Below are 10,715 nucleotides of genomic sequence, written 5' to 3'. Positions count from 1 at the left end.
TTTCCCAAGTCATGCAAATCTGGCGAATCTTCTTCACAAAACCACGGGCATATGTCACTGTTTTTAGGAATTGAGCCAGCTGGGCCCTTTTGACCTGTTTTCCTCTCTGGTTAATTAAAGTGTCCAGGATCATCAGATAAATCTCTTTCTGAAGATGTGCAATTGCCAATAATAATTTTTAAACGTCCCTGGCTCTCAATTTGTCTTTTTTCACAACCCCAAAACACCACAATTCTCTGAATTTCTAAAGCATGCTCACCCAAGTCTACCTCCAAATTCACACACACCCCCCCAAATGTCCCTGTTCGGGAGCCACCTGCCATGGGCAGCTGAACTAAGGTCACTTGTGTGAATTTGTAGGGACACAGACACAACTTACCTTTACACAAGCTTTAGGACACTTTCCCTGGCTCTTGACCTCAGTCTCCCAAAAAGGGAGAAGAAGAGAAAGTCATGAGAGGCGGGAGAGAGAGAGAGAGAGATTGAAAGCTTAATTCTTGCAGGGGACACTGTTCTTAGAAGGTTCTATCCATAAATGGGCAGAAGGGGCAGGGCTACAAGGGAACAGGTGAGTGTAACTCAACCCCAGGGGTACACCTACAAAGAAGACAGCCTTGCTATCCGAGCTGGGTTAACACCCAAGCCACAACGAGTGCAGTGATTGGTCAGCCTGGTGCATCAGTATTGGAAGGCATGGTCATTCAGAGTGTCTCCCCACAACACAGAAGGGGACACCATTCCCCCATGCAGTGCTTCACCCCTGCAGCATATGTGTGCTGTCTACCAGGACCAAACAGCCTCTTTACCAGCAGTGAGACCCAGGTCAGTGGATGGTGCACCCAAGCCACCTCTTCTAGTTGCTGGAGCTGATAACATGCCCACCTGCCTCCAGCTGGTGCCACACCACAGGTTGGGGAAGATGGCTCATGTGACACCCAGTGTGCTGGGAGCTGCTACCACCAGACCATCATTAGACTCACAGGGTGTTCCAACCCAAGTGCTTCAGCCACCTGCACTTACACTGAAGCTTGCAGACTAGAAACAAAGCGCTCAGGCCTGGTAAGAGTGGGTTTGCTCCTATATGATCTCTGCAACAGACTGGAAAATAGGGTCCCTTGCTATTACCTGCCCCATATAGGATTTCTAGGCTCCCTCCTCACCTGAGGCTTTTGGTGATATCCATGTCCAGTGACTAGCTGAGCAGTGCTCTGGGTGACATGCTAGAGGTGGAGCTCAGCAGTAGGGCCCAGGAACAGGCAGATACCACCAGCGGGGCGGCCTAAAGCCGGCGGAGCAGCGCTCCCAGGGCCACTGCGCAGGCGCGAGCTCAGAGGTGTGGAGCGCGAAGGAGCTTGGCCACTGCGCAGGCGCGCTCGGGATCCGCCCTACTGCGCAGGGCTCTGCCGCGCGTGACCCGCCGACCCTGAAGTCTCTGCGCTGTAATGGCGGCCTTGAGGGCCCTAGTGGCCCCGAGGCTGGGGGTCGCCTCCGCGTTTGCGCCGTTCCCCGAGCTCCTGCGGCCGCTGTCTCTCTGTGGGCTGGCCCCCTCCCCGCGCGCGGCCCTCCACGGCTCGGCGCCGCGCCCCGGTGCCAGGGTCGCGCTGGTGAGTGCGGCTCCGCCGGCCCAGCTCGCCCCCTGCCCTGCACGGTCCCGGCCGGCCCAGCTCGCCCCCTGCCCTGCACGGTCCCGGCCGGCCGAGCTCGCCCCCTGCCCTGCACGGTCCCCGCCGGCCCAGCTCGCCCCCTGCCCTGCACGGTCCCGGCCGGCCCAGCTCGCCCCCTGCCCTGCACGGTCCCCGCCGGCCGAGCTCGCCCCCTGCCCTGCACGGTCCCGGCCGGCCGAGCTCGCCCCCTACCCTGCACGGTCCCCGCCGGCCGAGCTCGCCCCCTGCCCTGCACGGTCCCGGCCGGCCCAGCTCGCCCCCTGCCCTGCACGGTCCCGGCCGGCCCAGCTCGCCCCCTGCCCTGCACGGTCCCGGCCGGCCCAGCTCGCCCCCTGCCCTGCACGGTCCCCGCCCCCGGTCAGCTCCCCTCTTTCCGCAGGTGCTGTCGGGCTGCGGAGTCTATGACGGGTCGGAGATCCACGAGGCCTCAGCGTAAGTCCTCAGCGGGAACTCTCCAGCGATTTAGAAAAGCTCCTATTGTCCATACCTTTTCTTGCATTAAAAATGGCAAAAGTTGTCTTCGCTTCGGTGACGTTTCACTTGCTTTTTAGTACGTATAGAAACATGGGGATCGGGCTTAGTGCACTTGGTGTTTCCTCTGCAAGGAAGCTAACTTCCGTCTGTTGGTGGGGTGCAGAAGGTAATCTTCTAGTGGCCGAGGTAGTGACTGTGGGTTTTTTGCTTTGCTGGAAAGGTAGGTAGGCAGGCAGTAGGGTGCTCAGTGCCCACAGGCAGATCCCCCACCTCACTTCTGGTTCATAGGTTAGAAAGGAACGTCATCCACTAGGAGCCCGAGGCTGTGGCTCTGCAGGGCAGCCACCCTGAGGGTGCTACCACTGTGCTAGCTGGGGCCTGGAGTTGGCCCAGACATAAGGAGCCTCTGAGGGATTGAGCTGGTGTACTAAAGGGCCCGATGCCTTTCCTAATTTGGGCATGGATAGAAAGAGTGGATGAGGCAGGAACTGGCCAGTGAATGGGGACGTCCTGGGCTATTTGGCAAGGCACTGTTTGAAGCATTAAGGTGACCAGGACCAGATCCTATCTGCAGGCAATGTGTGATCTTGGGCAAGTTATTACCCTTCCTGCCTCAGTTTCCTCCTCTGTGTATGGGGGGGGCAGTCAGAGTAGCATTCTGGGCAGGATTAGGGAACCTGGACTTGTTGGTATTTGGAATTGTGGCAGACAGAGGAAAACCCTAGTCAATTCCAGTATTGCCCCCACTGTGGTCTAGTGTCCTTGGGGAGGTGGACCTCATTCTATCCTGTTCCTATGTAGCTCTGCACCTCTCCCCCACTACTCATGCAGGAAAGTTAGGGGAGATGAGGAATGGGACTTCCTAAATGGTAACCAGAGGCCCCTCATTCTTCTGTGTTGCATACCTGCTGCTGTCCCCTCTATTACAGGGCTGGGGCCTTCCAGGAAACTGAGGCAGCACAAAGACCCCCCACACACACACACACTTCCAAACCCCATTCTTGTGATCAAGTCAGAAAGATTTCAGACATGTTGCTTAGGGTAACAGGAATGAGTTTACTGCAGGGTAAGAAAAGGGAAAGGGGACACTCTCGAGGGACAGAGTGGGAAGTCTCAGAGAGGAGAGGGACAAAGTACCTCTTCTGCACTCCAGTTTTATTGGGGATCCCAGAAAAGTTTCCAGAGAGTCCCACCCAGGTCCACCTCTTGACTTTTGACTGGTAGCAAGGTGACATCAGACCCTTCAAGTTCCCACTGCCTTGACAACTTAGGTCACCTTGTCCCATGCTGACCAGTTCTAATTGGATTCTTAACCATACATTCTTATAGATTTTATAGTTAGGAAGAATTATTCTTATCTCCCTCAGTTTCAGAATCTGGTCTTTGAAAAGGCTCACAAAAGTCTCCCCCTTCAGGGTAACCTGGGTTTCTCCCATCAATATTATCTCAGTCCTGCATTTTTAAGGCAGGTAGTTTGCTGAGGAATATGTGACATAGCCTGTCCACTCAGGCCAGGCAGGGCTTCAGGTAAATTGATTCTTGGAAAATAAATACGGGGCTAGGCACACACCTGTAATCTCAGTGACTGAGGAAGCTGAGGCAGGAGGATTGTGAGTTCAAAGCCAGCCTCAACTTAGTGAGGTCGTAAGCAACTCAGTGAAACCTTGTCTCTAGATAAAATATAAAAGGCTGGGGATGTGGCTCAGTGGCTAAGTGCCCCTGGGTTCAATCCTGGTACCCAAAAAAAAAAAAAAAAAAGGAAGAAAGCATGTGGGGGTCTGCACAGTGGGCCCATTTTATAGAATTATCTTCTTAAACTTGTGCTCCCACCATTCTCTTCTGCTTGTCCCCTAACACTTGGAGAGTCATGTGGGCAGCCTACAGGAGGTCAGATAGGTTCTGAGTGAAGAAGGGTGCCTGGGAACCTGAACACCTCCGGGCTGTGGCGCCCATCCATTCACCACCCGGCTGCGCTCTCTTGTCTGAAAGCCAGCTTTTGCAGTTGTGCTGTGGTCCACCGGGGGGAGGTGAGTTGGCACCACTGGCATTTGGGTCATTAGCAAAGTGACCCTAACTTTGCAGAGCAAATATGGTATCTCATACACTAGGGATTTTTGTCTGTCACTTAGCTGAAATCCATTTTGAAAAGCACATTGACACGAATCTTCTGGACTGGGCATGCCCCAAGCTGTGGTCTTGTGGTTCTCTCCCTGTAGGATCCTGGTGCACCTGAGCCGTGGCGGGGCTGAGGTCCAGATCTTTGCCCCCGATGTCCGTCAGATGCACGTGGTGGATCACACCAAGGGGCAGCCTTCTGAGAGTGAAAGCAGGTGTGTCCAGGAGCACCTGCTTTGCTCGGGATATTCCCCACCCGCTATGCTTTCTGCAAGAGTGGGAGCACCTCGCGGGCTGCCTCTTGTGACTCCCGGTGCTCACGCCTTCCTTTCCATACAGGTGGTGCCTCTCAGGTGCTGTTGCTGTGTTTCCTGGGAGCCCCATGTAGGACCCCTGTCGTTTCCCCTCCTGAGACCCTGGCCCCTGAAGCCTGCACCTGCCCCACAAGCCTGGGCAGGCAGTTGCTTCCTGCCGTGACTGAGCCTTGGCTGGTTCGCACCTCTGGAGTAGTGGTGCCTTCCCCGCCCTCCTTTCTCCTACCTCCCGATGAGTTTCCACTCCTGGTGGCTCCTGGCTCCAAGTCCTTGGGCAGGGCCAACCTCTGACATAAATTTAGGGCCACTGGAATTCTCTCACCTCTTCTGGGTGGCCATCCTAAGTGCTGATTGACAAGCATCAAGTCTTCACACACCAACACAGTCCCTCTGTGCTGCAAGCTGCGTGCAGGACGCGTCCCATGGGTACCTGTTTCCTGTTCCTGACTGCACACTGTTCCTCTGTGTCCCTCTGTGCTCTCTCCCAGGAACGTCTTGACGGAGTCAGCCAGGATCGCCCGAGGCAAGATCTCTGACCTGGCTCAGCTCAGTGCAGCCAACCACGATGCTGCCATCTTCCCTGGAGGCTTTGGAGCTGCCAAAAATCTGTGCGTATCTAAGCTTCAGGGTCTAAGCAGCATGCACACCTGCCCTGAGCTGAAGGTCTGGCTGTGTGCCTGCCTGTGTCCAGCTCAGGGAGCCACGTTGGCCTGGGGCCCAGGTAGCATTTCAGTGAGGCGTGTCTCTTTCCCTGCATTCTCTGAGCTCTCGTGGCACCTGGTGGCTGACAGGGTGGGCTGGGGCCCTCTTCGCTAAGCTCCATGCTGGTGGATCTCGTCTGGGCAGAATCAGCCACTGAGTGCGTATTCCCTCCCGGGACCAGTTCTCTCAGAGCCTGTAGCAGGGAAAACTGGTCTCTGTAGCCCGGGAGCGAAGGGCCTTGCTTGCTCTCCTCCTGGGCTGCTGTGTAGGAAGCAGCGTGGTGACTGAGGGCCTGGCATGCAGCCAGAGTCTTAGGCGGAGGTCCTCATCAGGTTCGCTAGAGGTCCTTTCTCTGTCCCTGTGCATTCGTGGAAGTCCTCCTGGGGCTGGCCTAGGTGTGTTGTAGCCTAGAGATGGCAATGCTGATTCTCCTGGGAGAGCCTTGCACAGAGCTCTGCAAGTCCCCAGGCCATTTCCCTGGAGCTATCAAGTGCCACAGTGCCCCGTGGGAGCCAGAGTCCAGCTGCCTGCACCTCTGCCTGCCCCATGTCCAGCCCTCTGGTGCCGCCCCCCCATAGCCCGGGCCGCCCGGCCCTCGCCTGCTGATCTCTTGGTGCCCCTCGTGCTGCCCCGCCCACCTGGCTGCCCTTCCCCGTGTGTCCTCCCCCCGCATGTGGCATTCACATCTAGGTCGCAGGCATGAGGCTTTCCTGACCCACGCTTCCAGCAGGAGTCATTTGAATGTTTGAAAGCCGACTCCCCTCCTCTGCCTTGGCCTCCGCTGAACCAGCTCCTGAGGCCCTAAGACTCTGTGCGGGAGGAGTGGGCTCACCCGGGTGCTGCGGCCAGCTGCCTTGAGGCCGGGTGCCCACTGATTGTCCTTTTCCCAGTGTGGTTGATGACAAGTTGACATTTATTCTGCCGGCAACGACACGGCAACCTGTTGGCCACTCACCTTCTGGGCGCCCTGGACCCACAAAGGAGGGACAGGCCCTTTGGGCCTTCCTGATACAGAAACTCAGCTCCTGGGGTCTTCCCACTCCCACCCCTGCTGCAGCACCCACACCGTTCTCCCTCGAGGAACTGTCCTGCCTCACATGCACTCCCTGTCCCCAAACCAGGGAGCTGGTGAGTGCCCCCTGGGCAGGCAGCAGGCACGTGCCTTTCCTGGATTCCCATGTCCTTTGGTCTTGGGGACACAGCAGGGTGTGCGCATCGTCAGCTGGGTTTCCGCTTCCTACGGGACCAGTGTTCCCCTGAAAGACAGAAGAGTTCACGTGACCGTACCCCTGCCCATCAGCACCTTGCCCCATGGGTGAGAGGCCAGTGGTAGGGTTTGTTGATGCCTCCTGTGTGGCTTGCTGGTGTCCCCTGTGTTAACTTAGAAGTAGACTCTTGGGGCAGTCCTTGGTATTTGAGGACCGTGGGTCTCCGTCACACTGTTTGTCTGGGCTCGCAGTCCGCTCTGGGAGACGCTGCGGTCTTTCTGATTGCCATTCTGTTCTTTGTGACCTTGTCAGGAGAAAGGTAGGCCCTCCATAGAATGGCTGCCGCTGGGCCTGCAGGGCAGGGTCCCGCAGTGACAGAGGCTTGGTGGGGAGCCAGTCCCCCTCCCCCTCCTGACCTCAGGCCCTCTCTGGCCACCACTGCCAGCGCCCTGTTTACATGGGAAGGTCCAAAGGTAGCTGGACAGGAGCATCTGAAGCCTGCTCTGTGCTTGTGTTCCCACTGGCCCATGGTCTAGCTCAGAGCTGGTTTGTAAGCTGTCCAGCGCAGCCCTGCTTGGGAGGATAGGTTGTCCCTTCTGGTGGTCACTAGGTGTTTCTAGTTGTTTGTTTTTAGTGGTGTTTGGAGTCACAGTTAACGTGCACACATTTAAAGGGTGAATTTGGCAAGTTCAGCACACTTACGTACCCTCTGGAATAGTTGCTGCGACAGGACACTGAGTGTCCTGTCCTCACCACCAGAAGAGTGAGGACCTCGAGTGGGAGGAGAACACAGAGCAGGCCGAGATTCTGGAGGCAGAGCGTGGAGAGGGCGCAGGGGCACGTGCACTTGTGAGTGTGAAAGGTTCTGCCAGCTGCACACCCCCCAGTGCAGAGGCCTCCCCAGTGGCCTGCTCTCAAAGGCAGGAAAGTGGACATTTGTCAAATGTCGTTTCAGTCCTTTTTGGTGAAGCAAGCATCTCTTGCTGTTTTTAGGCTAGTTACAGTTCTCCTGGAGCTTTTCGGGGCTTGTGCCTGGACCCTGGAGCGGGGTGTAGTCGCAGACTGGCTCTGTCCATGCCTGGCGGCCTCCCAGCGGCCTCTTGCCTTCCTGCTGCTCTGTGGGAAGCAGGAGCGTGCCTGTGGCTGCGTGGGCGTGGGCAGCCGTGCACCCTCACATCCACACACGCTGCTTGCTCGGGTTGCTAGTGGGCTGAGGTGGCCCTGGGGGTGGGGTCGCACCTGGAGTGCGGCTGCGTGGCCACACCACGCCACGGCCTGCCACGCCACGCTGAGAAGGCCCTCTCCTCTGGCAGGAGCACGTTCGCTGTCGACGGGAAGGATTGCAGAGTCAATCAGGACGTGGAGCGGGTCCTGAAGGAGTTCCACGGAGCTGGGAAGCCCATTGGGTAGGTGCACCTGCGGCTGGGCAGCCTCTGCTGGAGCCGCCCCCCTGAGCCACATGGGCTCCAAAACCACTCACTCTGTGGTCCTCAGGAGTCCATTTCTTTTGAGAACTGACCAGGAAGGAGGGGCTCCTCCCCTCTGGTGGGGACTTTCAGAATTATCCTGGCTGCAGCAGTGTCCCTGTCCTCCTGACCTCCTGTCCTCCATCAGAGCAGCCCCTGAGCCTGTGCGAGCTCACCCCCCACTCTTTCACTGGTGCGGTCACAGCTCTGTCAAGGGCCAAGTCACAGTGGCCGGGCAGTGCTGCGAGCCTCCCTCAGGAAATCCCACGCAGCCGAGGCTCAGTGTCCCACGTGACCTCGTCCCCGTGCAGCCCACAGCTGCCACTGCACTTGCTGCTGAGTCCTCCAGCCCTGTCGCAGCTCATTCCCAGGCTGGAGGCGGTGCAGTGTGGCCGGTGGCTCTGCCCTGGAGACGGCCCCTGGGCTGGGCACCCCTGAGGAGCAGAGCAAGCCCAGGTGCACTGTGGGAGGCGCAGTCAAGGTGCGGGCTGTGCGGGGACCCCAGCACTGCGGCAGTCTACCCAGGGCCTGGGGTTTCCCTGCGTTGGCTGACTGGGGTCAGAGCTCTTGCTGGAGAGCAGAGCAGGTCCCCTAGGGCAGGCACTGGTGCCTTCACCGGGCCTGTCCTTGGCACCTGGCCACCACAGGAAGACTGTAGGCTCTGCTCTGGGGGTGGATGGGGCTGTCACAGCCCCTGGCCTTCTGCGCCTGGGGCCCTCTGACGCACGCCAGCTGGGCTCTGCACACTGAAGGTCACAGCACAGGTCAGAGCTCAAGCAAGACTGCCAGCAGAACCTGATGTGTCCCCACACTAGCCCTGCCCCCAGACAGGGTCTGGTTTGAGCAGTGGGTACAGATGTGTTGTTCCCTGTTGATGGGTGAAGTGGCCTCGTCCATTTTCTCAGTAAGAGGACGTCTGTGTTCCTGTACGCCAGGGTTCTGGGTGTCACAGGGGCTCTGGGCGGCTGGCAGCCACTTGGCTTGGGGGAGCTTGGCCTCACTGTGCCCCTTGGTCCTCACGGCTGGCTCTCCCAGGACTGTCCAGGGGTCTTTTGGCTCATGGAGAGCCCCGGGTCACCTGGTGCCACCACCTGCAAGGCACCGGTTTGCGGGGTATGGACAGTGCCCCAGCTCCACAGAGTCCCTGTGCTCACTGGGGGGCTTTCTCTTTTCAGCCTGTGCTGTATCGCGCCTGTCCTTGCGGCCAAAGTGCTCAGAGGTGTTGAAGTCACCGTGGGCCATGAGCAGGAAGAGGGTGGCAAGTGGCCTTACGCAGGGACTGCCGAGGCCATCAAGGCCCTGGGTGCCAAGCACTGTGTGAAGGGTGTGACCATATCCTTTCTGGTGGCTATGGCCTCTGGTGACATGGCGCACATGGGACACTCTCTTTTGGCCCTTTAGGGTCCCCTGGCAGAGGGCCTCATCCCCAAGAACTGTACTTGCTGGTTTTGCTGTGGATGTCCTTGGCCAGGAGGGCAAGCCTAATGCCATGTGTTTGGAGGATGGGCCTGCATTGGCCAGGGAGGTCCGTGTGTCCATGCCCACTGCCCACCTGCTGAGTGGTCAGTGAGCGTCCCCTGAATGGCAGCGTCCCCTGGGTCGCCTGGTCTGTGGTCCTGAGCATGGTGTGGGGAGGTGCCCGTGGGGACCTTGGGGGCCCAGGCACCACCCGGCGGTCAGGAGGGCTGGAGCCTGGAGAGCCTCGGTCCCGGGTGGAGCGCGTTGGAGTGGTGCCTCTGGAAGGGGCTCTCTGCTCCCTGCGCTCCCCAGCTTCCCTTGTCCTCTTGGACACGGGAGCTGGAAACCAGTCTTCCACCTGACTGAGGGGCCCAGTGGCCAGCAGGGGCCCCGAGGCAGGGAGGGCACCTGGGGAGAGAGTCTGTGCCCGCCGCGGCCTCTGGTTTTGCTGGGTGATGATTTTTCCTTAACTTCAGCGCACGAAGCTCACGTGGACCAGAAAAACAAGGTGGTCACGACCCCAGCCTTCATGTGTGAGACCGCCCTCCACCACATCCACGACGGGATCGGGGCCATGGTGAAGAAGGTGCTGGAACTCACAGGGAAGTGACAGCTCCTGCGCCTGGCCGCCCCCGTCTGCCGCGGAGCCGTCTGCCACCCGTGACCAGCTGGGCACAGGGCCAGAGCTGCTTTTCTGTTTGACTTCATGTTTTCTGCTTGAGCAGGGAGCTCTGCTGTGGGACAGGGGTCTGGCCTGAGGCTCCTCGCTGCAGGAGGGTGGCCAGCCACACCTTGACAGGGCAGCTGAGCATTCCTTGTCCACCCCTGAGGAGCAAGCAGTCGCCACTTCCCCCAGCAACTGTCCCTGTCCAGGAGAGACCCTGAGGGAAATACCACGCTGCGATCTGGGTTTGATGATTTGGGATGCTTGGGTTTGGAAGAAAACCAGTTGTTATGTTACCTGTCTGATGATCAGGAGACCAGAAGTGCACGTTGAAGGGTAGAGACCCTCTGGTCTCAAGTGGACACTGATCAGGGGAGGGACTTTCTGTAGCAGAAAGTCCTTTAGCTGCAGCATGGCTCCTGTCCAAACTGGAAACTCCTGACAGGGACGTCTGGGCCTTCTGGAATTGGTGAATGGGCTGTATCCATGAGGTTTCTTGAATCAGCCTCAGTTCTCTTAATTTGGGGGGTAGGGGGAAATTGCTGTCACTCAGCCTCCCTCTGTGACCAGGTGGGTGGACTGTGGATTCCCGGGTGGCAGAAGCTCACAGGTGTGTGGAGGGGGGAATAAAGGCTGCTTGTGTGCTGGTG

General features: G+C 58.4%; 1 protein-coding gene and 1 long non-coding RNA gene across 3 annotated transcripts in view; one reads left to right on the top strand and one right to left on the bottom strand.

The window, feature by feature from the left end:
* The window catches only part of LOC117794890 (uncharacterized), a 10,827-nt gene extending 9,418 nt beyond the window's left edge, over window positions 1-1,409 (bottom strand). The window contains exon 1 of the long non-coding RNA XR_011708265.1: window positions 1,161-1,409. This is a non-coding gene — a long non-coding RNA (uncharacterized lncRNA). The remainder of the gene's footprint in view (window positions 1-1,160) is intronic.
* Gatd3 (glutamine amidotransferase class 1 domain containing 3) lies at window positions 1,372-10,715 on the top strand. 2 transcript variants are annotated; one of them, XM_027929069.2, is made up of 7 exons: window positions 1,372-1,604; window positions 2,044-2,096; window positions 4,355-4,468; window positions 5,056-5,175; window positions 7,791-7,883; window positions 9,119-9,275; window positions 9,883-10,715. In XM_027929069.2, exons 1-7 carry the CDS (start codon window positions 1,443-1,445, stop codon window positions 10,009-10,011), a joined length of 828 nt encoding a protein of 275 aa, XP_027784870.1. In that variant the 5' UTR covers window positions 1,372-1,442; the 3' UTR covers window positions 10,012-10,715. The 2 variants fall into 2 exon arrangements, with proteins under 2 accessions (XP_027784870.1, XP_027784871.1); XM_027929070.2 differs by lacking the exon at window positions 4,355-4,468.

The sequence above is a fragment of the Marmota flaviventris genome, chromosome 8 (genome assembly GCF_047511675.1).
Source record: "Marmota flaviventris isolate mMarFla1 chromosome 8, mMarFla1.hap1, whole genome shotgun sequence".
Taxonomy (NCBI): Eukaryota; Metazoa; Chordata; class Mammalia; order Rodentia; family Sciuridae; genus Marmota; species Marmota flaviventris.
The sequence above is the reverse complement of the archived record's forward strand: the minus strand, read 5'-3'. Positions and strand labels throughout refer to the sequence as shown.

Excerpts from the sequence above, each read along its gene's own strand:
- Gatd3 (XM_027929069.2), top strand. The coding sequence starts at position 1,443 with ATGGCGGCCTTGAGGGCCCTAGTGGCCCCGAGGCTGGGGGTCGCCTCC. Across the intron at positions 1,605-2,043 it reads CCGGTGCCAGGGTCGCGCTG|GTGCTGTCGGGCTGCGGAGT; the intron begins GTGAGTGCGGCT and ends CTCTTTCCGCAG. Across the intron at positions 7,884-9,118 it reads GGAGCTGGGAAGCCCATTGG|CCTGTGCTGTATCGCGCCTG; the intron begins GTAGGTGCACCT and ends TTCTCTTTTCAG.